The 27,403-nt window shown below is 33.5% G+C and overlaps 1 protein-coding gene across 2 annotated transcripts in view; it reads right to left on the reverse strand.

The window, feature by feature from the left end:
* Positions 1-27,403, reverse strand: part of RALGPS2 (Ral GEF with PH domain and SH3 binding motif 2) — a 187,766-nt gene that overhangs the window by 20,614 nt on the left and 139,749 nt on the right. Inside the window, exons 9-17 of one of the 2 annotated variants that reach the window (XM_025389595.1) lie at positions 21,981-22,118; positions 20,641-20,731; positions 16,036-16,103; positions 14,354-14,489; positions 13,443-13,594; positions 10,165-10,219; positions 7,628-7,705; positions 5,927-6,032; positions 3,132-3,224 (exon numbers count right to left, since the gene is read on the reverse strand). In XM_025389595.1, coding sequence (XP_025245380.1) covers positions 3,132-3,224; positions 5,927-6,032; positions 7,628-7,705; positions 10,165-10,219; positions 13,443-13,594; positions 14,354-14,489; positions 16,036-16,103; positions 20,641-20,731; positions 21,981-22,118 — 917 coding nt within the window. The remainder of the gene's footprint in view (positions 1-3,131; positions 3,225-5,926; positions 6,033-7,627; positions 7,706-10,164; positions 10,220-13,442; positions 13,595-14,353; positions 14,490-16,035; positions 16,104-20,640; positions 20,732-21,980; positions 22,119-27,403) is intronic. The other variant, XM_025389604.1, reaches the window with a different exon arrangement.

Consider the following 27,403-nt stretch of genomic DNA (forward strand, 5'->3'; position numbering starts at 1 on the left):
AATATTCTTTTCCTAAGCCTAAAAACCTCTACCTCAATTCCTTTTTTCAAAAAATAAAAAGTAACTCAAGCAACATAAACTGCTTCAGAAACAGGGATGAAACTAGAGTGCAAATGCCCCTTGACCACCAGCTGAATCCCATCACATTCCCTAGACATAATCATCACTTGAGGTGACAACCTCCAGACCTTATTCTATGCATTTATTTTATCAGAGGCTTGTGTCATTGTTGCTGCTGGTTTTTACCTATTAATGGGGGATATATTTACTCTCTGACTTGTGTTTTTCACCTATCAGTAACCATTTCCTTATTGATAAGTATTTTGGATATTTCCAGATTTCTGTTGTCATAAATATTATAGAAATGTTCTTCTACAGATAATCTTTGTGCACTTGTTCAAACATTTCTGTAGGACAGATTCTCAGATGAGGAATTTCTGGTTATTATCAAGCTAAATACTGACTAGGACTGGCCACCATAAAAACAATACCAATTTCGATTTCTACCAGCCATGGATGACAGTCTGTTTCCCTATATCATGACCAATGCTATATCATCAATCCTTTAAATTTTTGTCTAATGGCAAGAAAGTGTCTCCCTTAATTTGCATTTTTAAATAGTGAGGTTGATCACCCTACCCACACAAACTCCGTTCTTCATAGGCAAAAAAAATATATACTTTATAGAATACTAAAATAAGGTATACGGACTTCCATATGTCCCACTTCTGGGTTTATATACATACATGAACAGGTATATTTTAATCTATGATTTTTTTTCTCCTCCAGCTTTTTATTTTGAAAAAATTCAAACTGTATAGAGGTTGAGAATGCCACGATTAGCCATATATCCTTAATCTACATTTTTGTATTTGTTTGATCTCTCTCAAATGCAAATTGCAGCTATCATAACATTGAACCCTAAAGATTTCAATGTGTCTTTTAATAACAAGAATATATTCCTATACAATCACAACATAATTATCATTTCTAAGAAACTGAACAGACAACCATATAAAGTCCATATTACATTTTCTTACATTGTTCCAATAATAACCTGTATAGCTTTTTAAATTTTTTCCCCAATATAACTCCAGGATTCAACTAAAACATACACTGCATTTAGTTGTCAAGCCTCCTTTAATCTAGAACAGTCCTCCTGTCCCCCTGCCCTTACTCCACCTGCCAAGTTTTGGTCTTTTTAAGAATCTAGGCCAGCTGTCTCATAGAATGTCCCACAATTTGGATTTGATTATTTCCTCATAAGATTCAGGTTAAATTATTTTGGCAAAAATATAATATAGGTGGTGCTATGTTTAAATAGTGATTTTAATCCTTTATCTGTTGCTTACATATAGCAGATATTTTCCTCCAATCTATTTGTACTTTAACTTTATTTGAAAACAATTAAAATTTTTTTCTTCCATTTAGTTCTGTGCCATATCTTTTCTATCTCAAAATTAATACTACAGATCTAGACCTGTCTCTATACACTCTATCCTGTTCTTCAAATTTATTCTTTAATTATATTTTAATTTAATTAGACAAGATGAGAAATGCAGTCAATTTCCTTGGTACTCAATAAGATTTTCTCCCAACCCACTATGCTTTAATTTCCAAACATTTTGCATACATTACCTATCAGAAACCTCATATAATTAAAAACCCAAACTATAACATAATAGTAACTTTTTATGCATAAGCAACAATGCAAAGCATAAAACAATATTTAACATATCCATTAGATGACAAATTCAGTTATAACTTCTTTAATTTGGACTTTTTCTAATTGAAACTAAGAAAAAACAAAAACCCAAAAAACCACTTTATTTTGAATAATGACATTTCTATAACAGTCAGCTAAGTGAAATCTAGCCAGCAAGATCTCAGTGTGGCTATGTGAAAAGTTACTTTCTACATCTGAAGATAAAGGATTTAACTGAACTGAATGAATCCAACTTTTTTCTCCCTTTGAGAACAGCAGTACTAACTCTACAAATTGTTTCAGCAAAACTAATCTGTGTAAATGTTGTAGGGTATATAGGCATTATTGTCAATTTGACCAGAATACAAAAAATATTCACAGTAGAAATCTACATGATCATTCACTCAAGTCCTTTATCTCAATGCAAGAGCTATCTAAACAATTATATAATAATAGTGAGCAAAAAACTAGTACTTAAGAATACATATGATCCCACTGAGGTACAGTTAAAAAATGAAACCATGAATTAATTAGGGAAACATATATGCTAACACTCTGAAGAAAAGCAAGACAATGAGTCATGATGGTCAGGAGAGTGGCAGGTGGTGGGTATGGTTGATAAAGAAAGGCAATGCTATCTTATGGTACTTCCCACATTCATTTAAACCAAAAATGTTCTTTTCTATACCTCCGGTTTGATTAAAGGGCTAAAACTGTGAGAATAAAGAAGAGTTTCTCTGAATTACTCTGAATTACACAGTATCATTTGGTTAAGTTTTAAGTAGAAAAAGGACATAAATTTTTCTTCACTGGCTTACCTTTTCTCAGTAGGATAAACCACTTAATTTTTCTCCCCAAAATATGTGACTTAAAATTCCTCTCAAATTTTATTAATGCAACATAGAAAATCATTCTTCCTTTCAAAGATTCTATGTAAAAACAAACAGCATGCAAAAGAGATTTATAGGAAAATTCTACAGGGTGAAAAAAAGGCTTCTTTTAAGTAATATGAAGCACAAGAAAGTGACTGAAGTAACTGTTGTAACTGATCATTCCTCTTCATTGTTGGGAAGAATCACTAAACCAGAGACTGAGGTGGAAAGAACTTTAGATGTTGGCCCCACATTTCCACATTTTGCTGGTTAGGAAAGGAAACTCCAAAGCAATAGTTTTGAACAATATTGAACAGGAAACCCAGATCTGAGAAAGCTTTGGTGACAAGATAGATAAGCTTAATGTGCAGTTTTGACATCTGCAATGGAAAAATGGCATTCAAAAAAGAAATAAATGTAAAAACTTTTGGACTAGAAGATAGGAAAAAACAACAGCAAACCCAAAAAACCTTTGTATCCCATTAGGACTGCTTTCTTTATAATCATGAACAGTCTGTGAAACCATGCTAAAAATGTAGAGAACAAATACTTACATGTTTTCGTTCTGTAGCCTTTAGGGATTTGGCAGCATAGTAAAAAAGCTGTGTCCCACACAAAGCTGCCCAATATTTTGTCCAAGATGCTACCTGGATAGGACAAACACATGAATATACTATTAAAATGCTCCTGGTTTCTTAGTTTCTTTACATTCTAAGTGCCAATGATCAAGTCCACTTCACTTCAACCAAAGGACTAACCTCAGAGTTGAGCTGTATCACTTCTGAAATCTTAATATCAAATATTCCTGTCACTTCCATCTAACTACCTACCTGTTTGCAGATCCACATACTCAGTCTTTCTTCCAGCTACAATAGTTAACCCCGATTCTATCTAAACACAAACTCAACTCTCCTTTTATGCCCTAGATTCCAACTATCTCTAAGAAGTTTGCTTTTGCAATTAACTCCACTGCTTCTCAATCTCTCTCCCTCTACCATCCTTATACAAATGAACCTTAAAATCCCTTTAAAATCCCTCCTTTGACCCATCTCCTTACACCCCAGACACCAACCAATTTCTCTGCTCCTTTTCACAGTGTAACTTCTTGCAAGGGAGTCTCTAAATCTTGCCTCTACTTCTGTTTTGCCCATTTTCTACTGAACTCACTTCATTTGGCTTTTGGGTCATCAAGGTCACTGATGATTGTTAATTTTAGCAAAGCCTCCGTCCTCATCATAGCCAGCCTCTTAGCAGCATCTGACCCAGCTGGCCACTCTTTCGTTTCTGAAGTATTGTAACTGCTAGGCTTCTGGGATAACAGTTCCTTAATTTTCCTTTATACTCTTCTTTGTGGGAGACCTTCAACACTACAGAGCCCCATCTCCAACCCTGTTTTCTTCTCTAGCTATACTTTCTTCTTAATCTATCATCCAGATCCATATTTCAAATAGTATCTATCTGTATGTTAATGACTCCCAAATCTCTCTCCCTGCCACCTCTCTGCTAACCTCATGATCCACACTGTTTCAAGAGCCACAATGACATCTCCACTTGAATGTTTAATAAGCATATCAAACTGAACTTGGCCAAGACTGACCTGCCCCCTATTTCAATAAATGTCCCCAACATCCACCCACCTCAGTCCCCAAACCTAGAAGTTATCTTTGTTTTCATGCTTTCTCTTATACATCACATTTAATTTATCATCAAACAACTCCAGCTTTTGCCTCTTACCTGATCTCCTCCACCTTCCCCAATTTCAATGGGGAAATTGAAATGCGTAAACTATACAAGCCTTCTTGTCTCCTGAACTCTAGATAGTCACACAGCTAACTTATCTACCTCATTCAGATCTCAGCTCAAATGTTTTGCCACGGTGGCATCCCTCCTTGTTCCATCATTCTGTATCCTATGACCTTATTTTAAAGCCTTATTCTCTATTTCTCCTCACTGGAATGTAATCCAGGAGGAAGACACTTTGCCTCACCTTGTTCACTGCTCTATTTCTAGCATTCAGCACACAAAAGGTATGGTAATGCTTCAACTGACATGCAATTCTGTGTTCATTAGCCTGTCTAAGAGATTCCTGATTTGTATGTGCCTTTGGCTTACTGTGATATAAGCAGCAAAGTAAGATTACTTATATGAAGCCCCCATTTCTTCAAAAGCTTTAAGTGTGAATATATATCAAAGGTTTTATGTTTCAAATTTGAGAAAGGGAAAAAAATTGTTCCTTAGTAGTCAAACTACTATGCTGGTGTTCAGGAAGAATAAACTTCTTTGATACATATTAAGAGCTCAGTTCCACCAATCTTCCTTTTTTTCCCCCCAATATACTTATGGTTTGGAAAGCATTTTATATTTGTGTTCTATTTTATGTAGAAAACAAAACTGTATTACAGGCATTTAAATAAAATGATAAAGCACAATCAAATTCCAGTTTTTAGGGTTGTTACTCTTTATTTTCTACTTTACCTAAACTTAATACTAAAATACTTCTTCATGATATACTTTCAGGGTTCTCTAAGAAATAATTTTGTATAAGAACTATAATGGGGGTAAAAAAAAGTACAGGATTTAAGCACCCTTAACACATGATTTAACAGAAATCTATATGGCACATATAATAACACTTTAAGAAAACATGGTAAAGCAAATGTGTACAACAGTTTCCCTCTTATCTGTGGTTTCAGTTACCCACAGGCAACGATAGTGTAAAAAAATTTTTGGAAAATATGAGAAGTAAACAATTCATAGATTTTAAAATCACGTGTTGTTCTGAGTAATACAGTTCTAATCTGTCCTTCTGTGGACACAATCATCCCTTTCTTTGTCCAGCATCTCCACACTATATGTGTTACCCTTGTGGCCCACTCCCTACTGCTTCCTTAAGTGAAAAGAAAAGTTCTTGGCTTAAGGAAAGAAAAATTAGACGCTAAGGTTGCTGAGATCCATGGTAAGAACAAATTTTCTATGTGTGAAATTACGAAGAAGGAAAAAGAAATTCACGCTAGTTTTGCTATTGCATCTCAAACTGCAAAAGTTATGGCTACTGTGTGGGGTTAAGTGCTTAGTTAAGACAGAAAAGGTATTATATTTGTGGATGGAAGATATGAACAGAAACATGTTCCAAATGATGGTAATGTGGTTTGGTACTATCTGAGGTTTCAGTAATCCCTGAGGGTCTTGAAATGGATGACCCAAGGATAAGTGGGGAGGACCTTATTTAATATTATTTCAAGTCTACTATAATCAGGCTTTATTTTAATTGTTCTAGCACTTTACAGAGTCTTATATACATTTGTATATTTTTAGAGGTGTATTAAAATATCATATGATGAAATCTTACTGTAGGCTTTTTGCCTTCTTTTAACAAAGTTTTTCTCCTGAGAACACCTTGAATAGTAACAGCTCCTGGATATAAATGTACTGCCAAATCTTCTGATTCTGCAGAACTATAATGATGAAGAAAAGAACACATAAGAGCTTTTGTCTATAATAGTCATTAATTAGGTACTTAAAAAAATGTAATTATTCTTAATTTTAATTTTAAAACTTTGTTACTTTATTCAGAGCTGAGGCGACACTGACAATTTTAAAGGTTTATTAATCTTGAAATTTATAAGCTGTCACAAAAAGTTGATTAGAAAGTTATTAAAGTCAGCAGATGGTTAAAAAACATACTTTATTACATATTTGAACAAGTATAATTTAGAAAGAATGCAGTAATTCACTTTAGTAAATATTAAATTAAAAATTTAAGATTTATTTTCTTCTTAACATGCCACACTGCATCACTCTTGTAACCTTATTTTCCCCATAGAAACTTTAAGTCCTGGTAGGAAAAATGAGGATTCTATTTGTTAAAAGCATTTAAGTATAATAAAACTGAAAATAAAAAGAGAAGCTCAAAAAGAAAAAAAGAAAACTCATGCTTAATTTAATTCTAAAATAGCAGAAAGTAATAAAGTCAATAATAATATATTTTAAAAACTAGCTTTCTGCAATACATTTTAATAACATTTAAATGGTGTCAATGGTAATTTGCTCTCCACGAAAGGAAAAAACTCAAACCCCAAGATTTCCTTTTCATGTATCTTTAAAAAAAAAAATCACAAAATAACCAACACTTTAATATCTTTCCCTAATTGATTTAAGGTCCAATGTTTAATACAATAATTAATGATTTCTACATGAGCCAATTAAACATACATGCTGATAAAAATGTCACTGGTGACTTGACATAAGCTGCAGAATTCCTATAAGAGCAATGAAAACTAAAGTTTGCCAGTTTATTCCTTTGGGATTATTTAGGTGTCTTCAAAGTGACTTAAGAACCTATAAACCAGTAGAAATTTCACGCTAGAGCTACTTATATTCAGGGAGGTATATGCAGGGAGATTAGACACCATCAAACTGACGTAAAGTTTGCTTCTGAAGTTTGGTATTTTGTTGTATTATGAATTGATTACCCATCACCACTAAACCCCACGTTCCCAATCAATACACCACCCTTATCTGCCTCCACAACTAATAACAGTCCAAAAGAGACCTGGTTTAACTAGATGAACAACTGAACAAATAGGAATTTAAATATACAAATGATTATTTTATGAAACAGACTTGTCTATATTCAGGACCTGTAGTTTATCTGAAAAACTTTTTAAAAAGACAAATCAAATGTAAATCTATTAGCAAAGTAAATGCTTTGATTACAACTTATGAATAAATAAGCAGATTTTTATATTGTTCATTCAAAAACTATCAGCATTAGAAAGACCTGTGCAGTTTAAAGGCTACCAACTTGGAAGCATTTTAAAATATGTAACATTAAGATGCAAGTTTTGGCAATTAGCTCTGTGGATCAGAAAGAATAGTTGAAATTTATCTTCACATTAGATCTCGGAGAGAAAGTTTTTCTGGGTAATTTGTTTAGTTTTTAAATCAATTAGTTGAGAAAGAGGAGAAATAATGTCAGACCACACCCATGTAAGCCAATCACCAACACCATAAGGGAGTTCTGTGACCCCTGAATGCAGGGGAATTGTACCTGCTGGCCTTCATGTGACTTCGATAGCCATTTCGTGCCACTCTTGTCACCGGGCCGAGAGAATGGTATAATCTGTTCCTGTTGGATTCCATTATAAATTGTATGTATTACATATACTTTTATTCACACAGCCATTATCAATACCTAGAACAGTATAATAGTTTCTTCTTGTAATATAGCTTTCTAAATCTTACAAAAGGATAGTATGTGTGATTGTTCCTCTTTCTTTTTTAAAGCATGCAGCATAGATTTAAAAAATTTTTTTCTTCTACTGTTGACTCTAGAAATACTTAGAGGTATTTAGTATACATCATATATTTATATATATATTCACTTTCACAAATCTGCTAAAAGAATTAAAGAGCTATTTATAGCCAAATAATAAAAAAACCTGAAAAATACTTCAAATTTGCTTACATTTCTATACCACTTCTTGGATTCCAGTTTAAATATGATGCCCGGATTTATATAAGTAATTCATTTTTATTATATGTCCCTATGAAGACACCTAAAAACAATGTGGCTTGTAAACTTAAAACTCATGAGGAAAACTTTATTTTCCTCTTTATCCTTTATAGTAAATAAAACTAATAAAAGAAATGAACTGAGTAATATAGGCATTATTTCTACATTAACTGACAAAGCCAATAAATGATAAAAATGATGAGTTAATAATTATCCAAAATGGTACATAATAGTTAAAAAAAAAAAAAAAAACAGACACATAAAAATACTGATACTTCTTTGCCTAGGAAAACCCGAAAGTAGCACTGTTGATAAATGATATTTTGAAGAAAAAGCATTATTTTAGCAACTTGTATTTGATGTCTATCTAGAAAATAAGAACAGAAAATGGTATGTTAACATTCAGAGTACATTTTTCAACTTCACTATCCATGAGGAGTACTTTAAATCTTAGTTCTTTATTCACTTTCTATTATTTCATGTCTGAATCTTGCTGGGCAGCATTCATTTCACTGTTCTCAGAATGTTCCAAGAGCCCACTAATTTAAATTTGGAATAAGAAAAGTAGATTTTTTAGCCACAAATGTCTGCAAAGCAAAACATCTGTTATAAAGGAAAAAAATTGTTTTGAGATGTGAAGGTAACATCATTAAATACTGTCTTCATAAGTAACCTGTTGGGATGAGAACAGATTATTTAACACACCACCATTCTGGTTACTCATAAGTCAAGCAATCTAAAAAACAATTTGGTTAATCAATATTTTTTAAATATAAAGATTACAATATACTCTATAATCAACTTCTGATGGTATTACATTCTTTCTAGAGGGAAAGACAATTTGAACAAATTCAGACAACATATCAAAGGCAATTCTTGTGTTTTTCACATTTCAGGCAAACCCAAATGAATAGATCAAAAGTAAAGGTTGGAAGGAAAATAATACCAAAATAAATAAAAATAATTTGTTTTTACTTATTATTATCTCACAAAACAAAGAGAACAAAAGTTGGGAACGCTGATAATTAAGAGTAGAAAGGATTCAAAGTACTTTGCAATGTAGAACTTATAAACAAAATCTTAACCACATAATAGTGAGAAATCTTTATGAAGTCACATAAAAAGTAAGGATCTATTTTTCCAATTAAACAGCATGAAATTTATGATTTCAAATAAAATTTGATTTAAACTTGTTTTCTAAAATTGTGACTGATAAGGAGTTAGGCAAATAAACATTTTCAACTTCAGTATTAATATGAACATTTAACATTCAATCTAAATGACCCTCTTTTTGAGTAATGAATACAGGTATTTTTAGAAACTTACTTAGTTCATATACAAAAGGGGAGCAATTATTTTGGTCAAGAGCCAAATATGAGTCTGAAATGGCAGAACTGAAATGGTCAGTGAAAACATAAAGAATCCTAATGGACATTTAATAAATAATTATTTGCCTTGTTCGGTCACATTCTTCAGATCTTATATGTACTTAGACCTCAATATAGCATGATATAGCAGACGATAGCTTTAACAGCTTAAAGCAACAAAGGAAGGAGAAGGGAGCACAACTTACAGTATTTCAGTATGAAAGTGTACTCTGAAAACTTTGAGTTTATGACAATTTAAATTCTAACCTCAACTTGCTTTACTTGTATAATTTAAAATTTATTAAATCATTTTGTCTTTGACAAAGTAGCAGAAAATAAAGTTGACCCTTCCACTAAATGCCTTAAAATTACTTAAATGAACCAGAACTTAAGGAAATAATCTTTTGAATACCTAAGCAGGTTACTTGTCGATGACTGGTTATTATTTTTAAGTTATAATTTTAAATGTATTAAAATTCAAATACATGTGTCATCCCACCAAATAAACATTTAGAGATAAGACTATCATTCATTCTCATTACTTACATATCGAAACTTAAATATCAACTTCTAATTTCTTTTACCAGTAGAAAACTTAATCGCTTACAGATATGTAGTAAATATTATCTCTTAATTTTGTATTATCACATTATTTAACCCAGACAAAATAAACTCAAAGTAGTTCAAATGGACAATTTATCTTACCTTTCAAAAGCAGGCCATGAGGTCTCTTCACTTAGTTCAGAACCATCACTGCTACCTAAAAATGAAAAGTTATTCTATTTTTTAAACATCAGAATTACCTCTCTTAGTTTGCATTTCACAATTTAAAAATAAATTAACGAACCTATGCTCATAAAATGACAATCACATTGTGGGTGAACATATCCACATATTAATTCTTTATTCTAATATTACTGCTGTTAGATTTATTTTGCAATATATTGGAATACAGTTGATACGACAACCTAAAATAACAAAATAGCATAAAACATTTTTGCTTGCCTACTTGTAGCTGAAATTCATTATGTCAATAAACAATTTTTCCTACCATTAGCGAAAATAAAATAACACAAAGTTTCTTATTAGATTTGTCATAATTTAGGACCAATATAATTATAAAATCCTTGGAGATTCATGGCACACTTCTTTCTCTTGTATCAAAGTCCATTACTACCCTAAGTATAAAAAGCCTAATGAAATCCAATTCTTTGTCTCTAGAGACAAAGTTAAAGAGGATGGAATCTCTAAATTTAAAAAACCAAAAACTGGCGCTATAAAAATGTAACAATTTTCTCTTTGGCCAAAAGATCAGTTAAAATAAAATGGTCTTCAAACAGAATGTTTAAAATTAGCTAGAGGGGGAAAAAAAAACAACAAAAAAACTATGGGGAGTGAATTCAGAGTCCAAAACAGCTTAGTTGACTTAAATGTTACTTTAAAGATATTTCTGGCTCTCAATAAAATTAGGATGACTAATAGGTCAAGTTAAATTGTCTATCAGACAGGGTTCTAAGAAGAGAGACTACTTTACAAGCAGGATTCTGAAAGACTCAAATTCTAATGCTGTAAGGTAAGCATCAGATACCTGTAATGGATGCTGTAAGGTATCCATTAGACTCATCTCTCTTAAGAGACGATGGATTAATACCCTTCTACAGGTTTGCAATGGCACTAGTTATGTACCATCCTTGGATAAACTGAGATAACAATCACTGAAATAATCTTCTGTATTGTATGGTTCAGAAGAAGAAACAGAGGTAACCTGTGCTGGTGGTGGGGTTTTGTACATTATCTACAATATCTTTTGATTTGTGGCACTATGTGGTAAAGACTGAAAATTTAAGCATAATTAGTATAACTTATTTGTAGAAAATGTAAGCATGAAGCTCAGAGTTAATCTGCTTCCCTTAGCTAGGTGAGACTACTCAAGATTATCTAGGATAGATATCACATTAGAAAATGTTTGAGGCCATTGTTCTAAGCACTGGTTAATTTTCCCATAGTATTTTCAAAGCCTTCACTGAAGATTAATATTGCATGTAAAAGTTAAAGCTAAGAAAAAAAAACCTCTTGTGTGTGTATGTTAATACCTATCATCTTATGGTAATAGACTTACTCTTTTTTTCATATTGTTAAAGCTTTAAAACAAAAATCCTCGAAAGTAAATGCCTATGTGTAATGTTCTTAATTTACAAACTAGGATGCAACGATCTTTTACCGTTTACCTACTTAGCCTTAGAATAATTAAAAAATAAACACAAATGCAAAAATCTGCTCTAAAAGAGAAAAGTCTCCACACTGAAATGCTAACTGTAACTCAATAAAATAACTAAACAACAATCTTGTGGTAACAAAAAGGACATCTATGAAAAGTAAAAGCTATAAACTATAGAATAATTCTCACTATAACACTTATGATGAGCAAGAATAAAATATGACATACTTGAGAGTTGTAATTTTAAAAATTACTTTGTGCTTTAAGTGGCATGCCAAATTCTTATGTGTAGAAAATTTTTGACTGAAAAAAAGTTCTTTCCTTTGCAAAATTATTCTTCAGACTGAAATTAATATTTGCATATAGGCACTCAGAACATTAATAAGAGGTATTTCAGGTGACAAACTTGTCTTTTAAAAAAGTTTTATCATTTATTCACTTGCATTTTTATATAAAAAGGGGACTATCAGAATAAACAACTGCTGAATGGTAATGGAGAGCTCTCAAATAATGATTCCTGTGCCTCAGCATCCTAAGTAGCTGGGATTACAGGCATGCACCATTACACCCCAATGATTTTTGTATTTTTAGTAGAGATGGGGTTTTGCCATGTTGGCCAGGCTCATTTTAAACTCCTGACCTCAAGAGATCTGCCCATCTGGGACTCCCAAAGTGCTGGGATTACAGGCGTGAGCCACCCTGCCCCGGCCTGTATGAATAATTTCTAATTGTAAAAAGAAATAATGTTCATCTAGAAGACTCAAAAATTAAAAGTTTAGGAAGTAAAAACAAATCCCTCTCTTAATCTCACATCCCTTTCTAATATGGTCCCAATTTTCTGCTCTTCTTCACATTAGCTATCTCTGTTTCCTCACCTCTCATTTTCAAATCTACTCCAATCTAGGCCTTGCCCTGACACTTCCATGAAGCAACTCTTACCAAGGTCACCAATGACTTTTATTTTGCCAAATCACCCCTGTCAATTCCCTGTTCTCATCTTAGCTCTCTTTTTTTGCATTTGATATTCACACATTCAGTACTTTCCTCCTCCTTGAGATACTTCATCTACTGGGCTTTTGTTTTTTTCCCCCTACTTCATTGATCTCTCCTTTTTAGTTTCCTTTGATGACCCATCCTTCATTTAAAAAATAATCAGACTTCTAAATGTGAGAATGTTTTCTTATTTATGTACACTCTCTCTTTAGGTACCCTCAACCAATCATGGCTTATAAATATGCTACTTCTCATATATCTTCAGACCTGACCTTAACCCTCTGAGCTCCAGATTCATATATTCAGCAACCTACCTGACATCTCCATAGGGACTAAACATGTCCAAAACAGAACTGATTCCCCAAATTCAGTCCCCCTTCACAAACACTTCACTGCCCAGAGATTACTCTGTCTTCTCTACCTTGGTAATAGCATCATCATCTAACTATTATGCTTGTTTAACCCAAATAGCCTGAAGTCATCCTTAACTCCACACTATTCCTCCTCCCCATATTCAAATCACATGCAGTTAACTAATTCAACCAGTCCATACGTTCTTTTTCCACCTTCTTCAAATGCTTCCCCTTCTGGAGTTAAAAACAGCAAGCACTTTTAAAACCATTACAAATTATTAACTTCATCCTGTATTTAACTGCTACTTTGTTTTCTAACCAAATTTTCTCTATGTGTGGTGGGGTTTTTTTCCAGTCAAGTTTTGTTAACATTTTTATTTAATGTTAAATTACAACCCTCTCAGAGAAGTATTTCTCACCTATTGATATTCCACTAGAAAGAGTAGAACTTTCAGCTTGGCCTCGAGATGGCGCATGGGGCTCCATGACGCTATCATCTAACAGATGTCTTGGCCCTGCATTTGGAAATGTTGCACTCTTAAATTCTGCGGTGTTCATTTTATGAATGAAACTGGAAACAAAGAGAAAAAAAAGTCTTATCTTTTATTATTGTTACTAATTTAAAAACTGCTCTTTATATAAAGATTTAGGACACAAAAGATTTACCTGCTAACTGTCATACTCAGATCTTACCATAAAAGCCTCAAATGAACAGTTCAGGGAAAATGTTTTAGGAAACCTGGCCATATCTATCTATATAATTAGAGCATATTTTAAAATAATTTCATTTTGAGCCTCATGTCTATTAAAAAAATTGTTTCCACATTCACTTTTGGAGAACGGTTATTAAATTTCCAGAGAAATCATGGCAAAAGTGAACATGTGTCCCCATTTTGAAAAAACAATATACTGCAAAACTAATGAAGCTAAACAAAAAGTCAGTTTTCTTTATATTTAGGAATAAAGAAAATAATTTTTACAGCTGTCACTTTTGACATTTTGGTTAAGACAGTGACTGTCTTGATATAAAGGTTATAATTTTTTTAAAAAGATATATTGCTATCCTGATTTTATTTATGATGGCCCTCTGTAATGTTCATGTATAGTCCCCAAATATAAATGCATTGTTGACAAAATCCCATTTCCAAATTCAGGTAAAGTAAGAAATAAACGCTTTTAGGCAAATAAGACATTTTACTGAATCAGAAAACGGCTATTAAGAAAAAAGAAAACTATTCAAGGGTACCATTTTCTACTGAACTAATAAATAGACAATAAATTCAATTATAAACAATTTAAAAATTTGAAAGATAAAATTAAAAATGCTGACTTATAACCCAAGCTATGGCACTTCCTATGTCCATGTGGAATCAGATTCCGAGGGGATGGTGGTGTCTGTGGGAGCAAGGCTCCTTCAGCTGCCACACTTTTTCGTCCACTCTGTGGAGATGCTCCTACTTCAGGACCTAAGGGTTAAATTTAAACAGATTTTCAAATGATTACTTTATTTTTCAATCCCTGATATAAAATACTAAATGTGGTTCAAATTTTGAGATAGTATTGATGTTAGTTCTATTTCATTGACTTGAAGATGAGAAATATATTCTAAGTCCTAAAACACAAAATCCCAAACCATACAAAATCCATTAACTTTTATCTTAGTTATACTAAGTAGAGGCAGTGTAAATATTTTCTCCATTTACATAGGAAGAAGCAGAATTAGAATAGACTAGGTTTCACATCACAGACAAAATCTGGACTAAACACCCAGGTCTTCTGAGTCCTAGGTTCACTGCTCTTTTAATTTTATACATTACTTCTTTACTCCTAGTTTCAACTTCCTCTTAGATAAAGAATGTGTCGGGTAGGTCAAACACTCAAATTAGAAATTAAATCTATACCGACACTATTCAGGCTTATGGGAATAAATAATAGAATATTATGAAAGAACAAAACAGCACTTTAAGAATAAAAAGAAAAGCAAATTTAAGAAATTTAAACTGCAGTGTTTTTTCTGCTTGAAATATTCTTCCCCATAGATATTGTCATGGTTTGTTTCTTCACTTCTTCACATCTTATTAGATTAGCTGTCAAATATTTTTAGAATATACATGAAACTTAGCGTGAAGGCCTATATTGGGAATTTAAAAAAGGTACCTATCAGGGATTTCTTAAATAATGACAATTTTATGTTTTTTAAAAAATTACTTGTGGTATACGCATAATATCCCCATTATAATGTAACAGGTAAAGTAAGGAACTATGATTTTTATATTAAAGTGAACATTTGAAAAAATTATGCCACTAAAATTGACTTCTATAATTATTCAAATTAGCAGACTTTCCCATTAGACCACAGAAATTTCTAGTGTAATCAACCTTCATTGCCCAGGACAGTGCATTCTTAATTAAAAATGAATATTCATAACTACTTATCTATTATTTTCCATCTGTTGTATCTATCTATTTTCCTTGATTAGGTAGCATATTTGTTTGTACACTACTGACAAACTATAGCAACCTTTTTTTTTTTTTTTGAGATGGAGTCTCACTCTGTCGCCCAGGCTGGAGAGCAGTGGCATGATCTCGGCTCATTGCAAGCTCTGCCTCCTGGGTTCACACCATTCTCCTGCCTCAGTCTCCTAAGCAGCTGCTACTACAGGCGTCTGCCACCACGCCCGGCTAATTTTTTTGTATTTTTGTGTGTGTGTTTTTTTAGTAGAGGCGGGGTTTCACCGTGTTAGCCAGGATGGTCTCGATCTCCTGACCTCATGATCCGCCTGCCTTGGCCTCCCAAAGAGCTGGGATTATTACAGGTGTGAGCCATGGAGCCCGGCCAGCAACTTTTAAATTTAAAAAGAAAAAAAAAAAAAACCCAGAAAGGACTTTAATATCAAAATAAATTTTACATGCAGTATAAGAAGTACGAAATTTTTATTTACTTTGGAGTATATTCTTCCTTATTAGGTTATCTTATTTAGATTTGGTAACAAGAGAAAACTATGTACGGACCTACTAAATCTTCTCTGGAAGCAGCAGAACGTGGGGTGCTCGTCCCTGGTTCTATCTTTAATGAAAGCCTGAATTTTAAAAAGACAAAATACATACAATGATTAACATTTGACAAAATAAGATTAAAGTTGTGTATTTTCTCACAAAAAAACTAAAAACATTTTTATGAAATAATCTGACCTATATATTTTTCTTCAAGAGCAATCTTCTTCTTTTTAAGAGACAGGGAATCTCACTTAAGCCTCAAACTCCTGGGCTCAAGTGATCCTTCCACCTTGGCCTCCCCAAGTGCTGGGATTACAGGCATGAGCCACCAAGCCTGGCCAAGGGCAATTTTTAATTAAGATGTTAAGTCTCTTATCTCTTTCATACAAAGCTGATCTTATGGTTATTCTAGGAAATATTAGGAAGGGAAAATACATTAAAAAGTTGTATTTAAAAACACAAAAATCTCCCCCAATTACCCCAAAGTTGCCAAACCATGGAACACATTTAAAGATACTTGATGAATGACTAAATGATGATTCAACTTAGAGCTTACACTGATACCTGACACTTGATTCAGAAACTTTCATATGTATTACTAAATATATTATGCAAATTATTTCTAAAAACACGTTATTTAAAACTAACCATCTAACAAACCAGCTGACAAAACTCTTCAAAAGAAAGATCTACACAAATAAAAAGGTTGTTTGCAAAATTTCTAATAAGTCCCTGTCCTAAGTCAGAGTTTATTATTTGGTACTTAAGTTCCATTTAGGATAATATATCCAGTTCTGAGTTTCACAGTGAAAGAGATCATGATTTCTATCAGTGGAAGCTATTTCAGAAAATAGGACACTAAAGTAGTTGTAGAAAATGCTTTGATATGATACATGAAGCCTAATATTGCTGAGTCTGTCTGAAATTTAATAAAAACTGTTTAGTATTCTACTAAAATTTTAAAATTGCACAATACAAATGGCATTTATAATGATAAACAGATCTACTGTAAGTTCTTATTATTATATTCCAGTTATTTGATAATATAAAATGCATATGTTGAATAGATAAATGATTAACCAGACTCTTTTCTCTTTTTATGAAAATGTTTAATTATTTAGGCTACAAACTATACTGCATTCATTCATTGGACAAGTATTTACTGAACACCTGTATTGGGCACCGTGCTCAGAACTGGAATATAACAGAGATTATGGCAGACGCGGTATTCCCATCCTTCTGAAGCTTACAGTCTAGAGGATGAAAGAAAAGTAGTAAATGAAATAACTACCATTTCCCAACGACACCAACATAGAAAGGAAAAGAAAGGGAGCTTATTGGGCGAATCACACTGCTATTGGTAGCAGCTAGAAACTGACAGCAATATAAAAAGTAGAAGCATCTTTAAAAAGCACTGAAGGCTAGCCTGAGTGCCAGCTGCTTACAACATCGTCAAAGCACCACATAATAAGAGAGATGCTGATTCATTAAGAAAAGATATGTTCAGTATTAAAATAAAAACCAGAAAAATTTTCATCCTGATCAAAAGACATGTAATTTGTAATATCTATACTGGCTGCCTATGTAGATCAAGTTGCCCAAAATAGACCTTTTGTAAGTGACATGCCATTTCTATTTACAAATTTTTCATCATAAAAGGCATTTTTTTTCTAACAAAATGTTTTCTTCTAATTTTTTCTAATAATTTTAATGACATCTTAAAATGCTCTATTTTTCATACACACTAAATTATTACGCTTATGCAACAAACACACTGCATTTTTAGAAAAACCATCTGTCAGCCGGATGCGGTGGCTCACGCCTGTAATCCTAGCACTTTGGGAGGCTGAAGTGGGTGGATCATCTGAGGTCAGGAGTTCAAGATCAGCCTGGCCAACGTAGTGAAACCCCATCTCTACTAAAAATACACAAATTAGCCAGGCATGATGGTGGGCACCTGTAATCCCAGCTACTCGGGAGGCTGAGGCAGAAGAATCACTTGAACCCGGTGGGGTGGAGGTTGCAGTGAGCTGAGATCGCACCACTGCCCTGCCCTCCAAACTGGGAAACAGAGTGAAATTCCGTCTCCAACAAAAAAAGGAAAAGGAAAAGAAAAACAATGTCTTCTCTAAGTCCCGTATGATGTTCCAATAACATCAAATGACTCATCGTTCCTCATGGAAAGACACTGTTTCTCATCCCATTCCTTTGATCATTCCATTCCCCAGCATGCTTTTCCTCACCCTTCACGTGAGACTAACTCCTACTCACCTGTTAAGATTCAGCCTCAGATGACGCTGTCTCCTGAAGCTGTTTGTATTTCCCTTCTTTTTAGTTTTCCTATGAAAATCTGGGTTAGGTCCCCCACTTACCTATGTTTCCACAGCATCCTTGGCATATTTTTATTATAGTACTGTTTGAAATGTCTTATAATCATCTGTTTTGTGGATGTATCTTACATGAGACTGAGCTTCTTGAGGGCAAGAACAGTATCTTATTTTTATAATCCCAGCAACTAGCACAGTAACTGGCCTATAACAAAACCTTAGTAAATATCTGTCAATGTAATGGAAGGGCTGCTCTGGTTCTAGCTCCTCATGAAAACAAAAATCAGTATAATAGTATCAGTTTTCCTACAAAAATGAAGGCACTATATGATATGTCAGTTTATAGAATGTCAGAACTACTTCGTGGCTTCACTGGCTAAGTCTACCCTTTTAGCAAAGTAAAAACTAGCTTTAATAAATACTGTATTATAATTTTACAGTAGTCACAAAAAATTTGCGATCCTCTATAAAAATTGTGCAAAATTTTCTTAGATTTTACTTCAATCTAATAAATTTTAAATTCTTTTAAATTCAGTAAGTTTCTTGAGCCAGATAAATATCTAATAGCTACTTACTCACATTTTGAATTTTAAGATATCTGTTCTACACCTCACTGGACAAAACTTAAGTATTTACTAGGCATGAGTTCTATGTCAGTAATTAGAGAGAAGGGAAAAATAGTGGTAAGTATAAGACACAGACCATCAAACTTGAAAAACTTACAACCCAGGGCAACAGATTTGTGAACAACTCCAGCCTTAAAAAGCTTTTTCATTGACTTTACACATTTTCAAGTAAGTAACCATGTAGAAACTTTTTGTAGAATAAAAATTGGTACAGAAATATAAAGTGTTGACATTATGGTGTGAGAGAAAAGATGGTAATAAACGCATTTTCAAACATTAGTAAAATTTTAGATGCATTTAGAAAAATTATTCCTAGATGTTTTCCAGAATTTCTACAGTCATTTACTGGGACTAATTCTGTTCTACAAAAATTTTTTAAAATTGTCAAAATCTGGAACAAGGAAGTTAATAATCATTACCAAAGGAAGACAAAAAAATTTCTATGTAATGCATTAACATTGAAAAATAATCTAGTCTTTTACTTTGATAAATTTTTGAAACATGACCTTTTATTGGAAAAAATACTTGTGAAAGTGCAAAATTCAATTTGAAAGCTTGGAAACAACTGGGATAATAAAGCTAAGTAAACTTTTTAAACAAAGTAACAAATGAAGCTAAAAGAAAAGTGACAAACTTCAAGAGAAATAAGCTCTTTATCCTCCCACCTTAAAAAAAAAAAATCCCAGCAGTTATGATGTAAAGTATATCAATAAAAGATGAAAAGGTTAATAATTAAAAAATTTCCTCTCCCATCTTTGGGAAGCACTGTGGATATAAGGAGATAAAAATGAGATAAAAATTGATATCAGCTATTTTAAAAGTGATTTCAAACAATCTTTTTTTTTTTTTTTTTTTTTTGAGATGGAGTTTTGCTCTTTTTGCCCAGGCTGGAGTGCAATGGTGCACTCTCGGCTCACTGCAACCTCTGCCTCCTGGGTTCTAGTGATTCTCCTGCCTCAGCCTCCCAAACAGCTGGGATTACAGGCATGCACCACCATGCCTGGCTAATTTTGTATTTTTAGTACAGACAGTGTTTCACTATATTGGCCAGGCTGGTCTCGAACTCCCGACCTCAAGTGATCCACCTGCCTCGGCCTCCCAAAGTGCTGGGATTACAGGTGTGAGTCATTGTGCCCCACTGTGCCCGGCCTCAAAAATCTTTAATAAAGAACTTGCTATAATATAGAGAAAAGGATAAGTGTGGTGCTACATTGGAGAAATGTCTCTTCTCCAGAGAGAAGATGGACCAATAGTCTCCCAATCCGCAAAAACAATTAAAAACAATGATGTGTCAATAATTAGCATTAAACAGTAATTTTTCTACTTTAAAAAGTTTCACTAATTTTTCTGTCTATTAAAAGATAAATTCTGTAAGGATTCAATGATTGAATATGGGGGAAAAGAAGAAATTTAAATTAGAACTATCAAACGTTAGCTCTCTACAGAGATAAAAATATTAAAAAGAACAGATGAGGTATTTGTATATTGGCTCAATCATAACAAGTGACTAAAAAGTAATACATGTTAGTATCTTTACTGCTATAAACCTACCACTGGATTAGGCCTTTGTATGGTACCATGTAGGATTTAGATGTTTAAATACATAGGGATAGAAAGGTGGAGGACAGGACAAAGTTATACAAACCACTTTTGAAGATCCAACCTACTTGTAATTATCGTCTTCCACAAATTTTTGTAGTTCTTCTATATATTGAACGGAGTTCAGATATTTTTGGACATGAGGCAACATGGGAATATCTAGGCAAAAGGTGATAAATAATTATCTGATAAAGCACATCTTAACCAGAACTTTAAAAATTAAGCTGAAAATAACTTAAAGGTAAATTAAGGCCGCATGGCAGCAAAATTTAAATTAACTCTAGAAGGACATTACTGAGATAAACTTTAATTGAAACTGAAGGTAATTTAGAAAATTACAGTTGCATACTGTTTGTATTTTTTTTTTAGTAGATTTTTTTTTTAGTAGTTCCAACTATAAAGTCCCATATATTTGAGAAATTTCATAGAAAAAGATCAGGAACTATTCTAAACTAAACAGAAGAGGTGAAGGCAGTTATTTTTCTTTTAAAGAAACCTGGTTCCCATTTATAAATATGGTTTATCTCCTCCCCTTATAAGTCTCAAGCAAGATTAATTTAACAACGCAACTTGATGCTATGTTTAAAATATTGAGAAAAGGACAAAATAAGGAATTATTTGATTTAACTTTCAGTAAGATTCTATCTCCACACAGATAGTTTTAGGAAGTTTTTGAGGTTTTCTAAAAAGTACAGATGCATGAAGTAAAAGTTAGCTTTAAGATAAATTCACTTGAAGTAATCATATAATGTAAAACTCAGTTTTTTAACCCATAAAAATTACGTATTAACAGCCTAACTTTATTCCCTATCAAACTGGAAGTATCTAAACATTAAAAAAAAAAAAAAAAAAAAAAAAGTCCTTTCTCATCATTTGGGCTTATGTGGCTGTTTCTGTATTTGTCATTCCATAAAATACACATTGGGCGAAAATTGGTTATTTACTCGATAATCTGACTCAAGAAAGTTGGTCAACTGTCACGAAGATCAAGGGGTCTCAGCTAAACTTCCCTAATTGAAAGCTGTAAGAACGATTTACATAACAGATCAGGGAGATCAAATGAGATAATAGAAAATGACTTTGTCAACTATAAAGGGCCAAATAGCTGTGAGGTAGTAATATTAAATAGTGTCCTTGTGCGTGAGAAAGTTGCTGTAAAATAGCAGAAAAGCAAAATATAAAAATAAAAATTTTAAATATTAAATACTTAAATTCTTAAAAGCAAGATCTTAAACAGGATGCTACGTACTAAATGGCAAAATAAAACAAGCATTATTTTCCTTTATGTTAGAATGGAAATAAGAAATTGATGTCCCCCGCTGTGTGAAAAATGATCATCAATGTGTGTAAATAAATCACTGGAATTACAGCAATGTTAATGGCTAGGCATTATCCCCCAGAAACTTACCATATTCACAAGACTGTTGTAAATCAGAAATTATTCGAAGAATATTATTCATTAAATTTGATCTCTGCTCATTTTCTAGAATGCTGCCAGTTGATGGGTATGCTGAATCAATGTATGTTAAATCTGACAAATAGATACCTGAAACAAAATGAGATAAATGTTTTCTTAGTTGTAGCTTGGGAGACTATGACAAAGAAAAGAGGAGAAAAGGTTGTTTATAGATATATTCCACGTATGCCACATTTAAAATATATTGCTATTAATACACTGAAGCCTCGGTAACATATGGTTACTGGGGTCTAGCTTTCCATACAGTTGGGGTCAGACATACACCAATTTTTTGTAATAATATGCTATTTTGTAAATGTCTTCTTGTGATTTCATTTTCTTTTCTCTTTTTTTTTTTTTTTTTGAGATGGAGTCTCGCTCTGTCGGCCAGGCTGGAGTGCAGTGGCCGGATCTCAGCTCACTGCAAGCTCTGCCTCCCGGGTTTACGCCATTCTCCTGCCTCAGCCTCCCGAGTAGCTGGAACTACAGGTGCCCGCCACCTCACCCGGCTAGTTTTTTGTATTTTTTTTTAGTAGAGACGGGGTTTCACCGTGTTAGCCAGGATGGTCTCGATCTCTTGACCTCGTGATCCGCCCGTCTCGGCCTCCCAAAGTGCTGGGATTACAGGCTTGAGCCACCGCGCCTGGCCTGATTTCATTTTCAAGTATAGTTTGAGGCTAGAGTTAGAAACCCCAGCACATATGGGAATTAATGGAAAGGAGCTGAGTTCTTCAATTGGCTCTGCCTCTCTGACTAGTTTCATAATGGAGAGTTATTTTAAACTCAGAACCTCAGATTTAAAACCTATACAAGCATCCATTTTCCAAGGTGTGTTACAACTTGAAGATATTAATTTAGCTAGCAGCCCAGCCACTGCCTGACATAGGGAAATTATTTAATATTTGTTTTATACTCTCTTGCCTTGGGTTGATAACTATCATTTGAGTCTTAACTACTTTGAAAATTATCTCAATCTGGTAGAAATGTTTTACATTTTAAAGATCAACAAATGAATTTCTGAAAGGGTTCATGTGACTACAAATTGAAGTTAACTATTTCTTACCCTCCATGCTCTTTGCACCAACAAAAATAACACATCCTCTAAAATTTGGTTGTACTAGTCCTTAACATGAAAGGTCACTTATTTAGGATTATTTCTGGAGAGTTCACAATGCACATGTGAAATGTATTAGACAACTATAGCTGGAGATTAAAGAAAAACATACTTTCCTACTTTTACCCTATTACTTCATGTTCACGAACTCTCAGGGTAAATGCAACCAAAATGACATACCCACTGCCTTCTAAATAAACTCTGTTTTTACTCAGCTTTTTCTTATACCTTAAATGTTTTCTAGACTTATCTCTGCCTATCCAAATCTTATATTTTGCTTATCTAATTCGGTGTCAAGATTCTCTAGTTTTCTCACAGATTCCAAGAAAGGAATTCAGACACTGTCTAGTCTAATCCTCTCCTTTTAGAGATGAAGAACCTGAAATATATAGATGGTAAAGGGACGTGTCTAATGCCATACAACCTGTTAGTGACAGAGCTGGATCTCAGATGTTTCACTTATAGCCCAATTTTAAAAAAAATTACTTATATTCTGTTTAAAAATCATACATTATCTGTGCATACTATTCACGTAATGACCTTTGTGACTTCAAAATCTCATTATTTAAGTTTTTTTTTTTTTACATTTATATCTTATCTATTCAAGACTGCAAACTCATTTAAGGCAGTTGCTCTATCTTGCACTCCAAGAGAAAGAAAATCTTGTGCAATGTTTTGACGATAGGTGTTTAACATAAAAGGTTGGCATGGCAATCTTTTTACTCATCCTAGTATCATTCATTTTCCACTCAGTAAATATTTACAGTATTCTTTAAGTCACCTGTCGTTCTTTTTTTCTTTAGATAACCTTAACTTTATTTCCCTATGACTCCAAATGAATCTGAGGTTCCAAATGAAGCTGAGGTTCTTCCCACTTTGTCCAATCTCAGAGGAAGAAGAATCCCTGTCTTCTTCCCAAATCTCAATTGTAATTTTGAATGCAATCGTTGCTGCCTCCTTCCAGACAACCACTGTTGCCTCTACTATCATTCACCCCTACTGGCTCCTTTCCCAGAGTCAATATACACATTTTTTTTTAATCATTTTTTTTTTAATCATTTTTTTTTAAATCATTTTTCCCCCCCCCAAGACAGAGTCTTGCTCTGTCAAAGGCTGGAATGCAGTGGCGCGATCTTGGCTCACTGCAACCTCTGCCTTCTGGGTTCAAGTGATTCTCGTGCCTCAGCTACCCGAGTAGCTGGAATTACAGGCATGCGCAACCATGCCTGGTTAGTTTTTGCATTTTTAGTAGAGACAGGTTTCACCATGTTGGCCAGGCTGGTCTCGAACTCCTGGTCTCAAGTGATCCACACGCCTCAGCCTCCCAAAGTGCTAGGATTACAGGCACGAGTCACTGCACCTGGCCCAATATACATGTTTAAATCTCCCCTACTTATAAAACAAAATCTAAGCAACTCTTCCTTCAAATCTGATCCCACTCCTCAAGATAACATCCTTGTTCTCCCTTCAACACACACCTTAGAAGAGAAACATAGAATAGTACACTTATTTTATTCTTTACTTTATTTTTAATGTAATATTTGATACACATAAAAGTTTTTATGTGTCAGGAAAATTGTGAAAAACTTTGAGATTGGGGGAAAAAAAAAAGATTACTGGGTATCCTGTCTCCAGTACATCCGTTTGGTTCTTCTATTTCACAACTCTGCACAGCTGTTGAAAACTGGTAATAAAAATTATTGTTCATAAACATGCCAAAGAATTATGTCCAGTGGGATCTAATGAATGTTGACTTATGTTGACCAATTTTGCAACTATTTGTAAATTTACTTCAGCATTCCTGATTGCATGAGTGTTACTTTGAATTCACCCTTGACATATTTTTGATTCCCTTATAAATTTAATAATTTAAATGAAAATTCTGACACATATTCATTTCATATTTGTGTGAAATCGTGATTTCACAAAAATTATTGCTGGGAACGGTGGCTCACGCCTGTAATCTCAGCACTTCAGGAGGCTAGGTGGGCGGACTGCTTGAGCCCAAGAATTTAAGACCAGCCTGGGCAACACGGTGAGATCCCGCTCCTAAGAAAAAATTATCAACATATGTGACACCTGTTGTTATCAAACAATATAATAAACACATGTGAAAGACCAGTCAACTTATGACTACAACATCCCTAAGGAGAGCTAAAAGATTCCTCGAAGAAATGGCATGGAGATGTTGGCATAGGTACATCAATAACAGCAATAAAAGATATATAAAAGTAGCACAGAAAAGCTTACAGAGGAGTTTCATAAAAATTCAGTGCAAAAAAAAGTCATTCCTTGCTGATGGGATCAGAGAAAGCTTCAAGGAAGAAGTGGGATTTGAGCGGGGTACTAATGTGCCAGTTCTTGCCATTCTTCCATCCTATCATTAAACTCAGATGACAACTCACCTGTACTAGACTGTGCTGTCCAATATAACCACTTGCCACATGTAATTACTGTTTCGTGTGTGTATTCTGAATTGAGATGTATTTGAATATAAAACAGATAAGATTTTGAAGAGTTAATATGAAAAATTAATGTAAAATATCTATTAACTTTATTGGTTACATGTTAATATTTTCATATGTTGGGGTAAATACTACTTTAAAAAAGAACTACGACTTCATCAATACTGTTGTATCTATCTGTATGTTCCTTCTCTACTGCATCTCCTTGCTTCCTGTCCAGAAGTAATCACTACCCTGAACCTCATTATTTTCCCCAGACATCTGTCTGTATTCCTTCTTTTGCCTATTTTTGAGCTTTAAAAATCATATTTTAATGTATATGTGGATTAAATAATAGTATTTGTAATGTCAGAGAAGTGCCTAGTACGGGAGGCTGAGGCAGAAGAATGGTGTGAACCTGGGAGGCGGAGCTTATAGTGAGCCGAGATCGTGCCACTGCACTCCAGCCTGGGTGACAGAGCGAGATTCCGTCTCAAAAAAAAAAGAAAAGTGTCTAGTACATACTAAGTGACTTATAAGCATTTATTAAATAAAATTTAAAAATATGCATTTATTTATACTTATAAGCATTTATTAAATAAAATTTAAAAATTTGGTCTTCTGTGGTTGCTTTGTCTATTTTGTTTCTAAGACTTATCCAAGCTGTTAAATGCCGCTGTAATTCCTTATAATGAGAACAAGCTAATGTGTGACTATTTTACAATTAACTCATTCATTTTATTTGATAGACTTTTGGATTACTCCCATCCCACCTCCAACCATGTTGCTACAGACATTCTTATACACATTTCCCAGCACACATGTACAAAATTTCTTCAGGATATATAGACACGCCTAGGAGCAAAACTGCCAAATGCTAAAGTATATTAATATTCAACTTTAAAAGATGGTGTCACATTGTTTTTCAAAGCTGTATCAATTCACACTCCCACTGATGGTATATAAGCTTCTGCTGATCCACATTTGTGCTAACAATTGGTATTATCAATCTCAATTTTGTCAATCTTCTGTATAAAATGGTATCTCTCTGTGTCTTAATTTTTATTTCCTTGATTAGTAATCCGTTTAAACATTTATATTTCTATGTAATAAATGTTTCTGTCCATTTTTTCTTTTGGGTTGTCTTTTTCTTACGGATTTCTAATTTCTTGATGTTTTGTGGACACTAATTTGTCAGTTAAATTTTATCCAGTCACCCTTCAACACACTAAATAATCTGAAATCTGTATCTATCACCTATTTTGGCAATGGCATTAACAACTTTCTCATTCTAAGTCTTAAAACAGCTCTCTTGGTCTCCCCTCCTTATGTAATCTCTCTGCAGTATTGTAACCATTCTCTTCTAGTTCCCAGGTTTTCCCCACCTTGAACTTTCCTATCTTTCCTCTAAGCCCTCACCATTCTTCTTTTTCCTCCTGTTTCTTGAAAGCTGGTTTCCTTGAAATTGGTATCATGGTCTGTCATTAATCTTCCTTTACATTCTACATGTACTTTCTCTAGTATCTTAGTTCCATAGCTTTAGCTACTACCTAATTGCTGATGACTTTTGAATCTCTCTATATAACTGAGATCCTGACTTTCATTTCCAATTTAACATATCTAGCCATAATTTGTCCCTAAATACCTGTCATTCCAATTTCCTACCCTGGTTAGTGATATTACTAAGTGCTGAAGTTAGAAAGCTCCAAACTGCTGAAATTTAAAAGCTCAGGAAGAATTTACTATCTCTTATTTTTCCCAGATTTAAACCATTAGTGACTACAACATAATTACCGAATGCTCAAGAAATGATACAT

This window comes from Theropithecus gelada, chromosome 1 (genome assembly GCF_003255815.1).
Source record: "Theropithecus gelada isolate Dixy chromosome 1, Tgel_1.0, whole genome shotgun sequence".
NCBI lineage: Eukaryota > Metazoa > Chordata > Mammalia > Primates > Cercopithecidae > Theropithecus > Theropithecus gelada.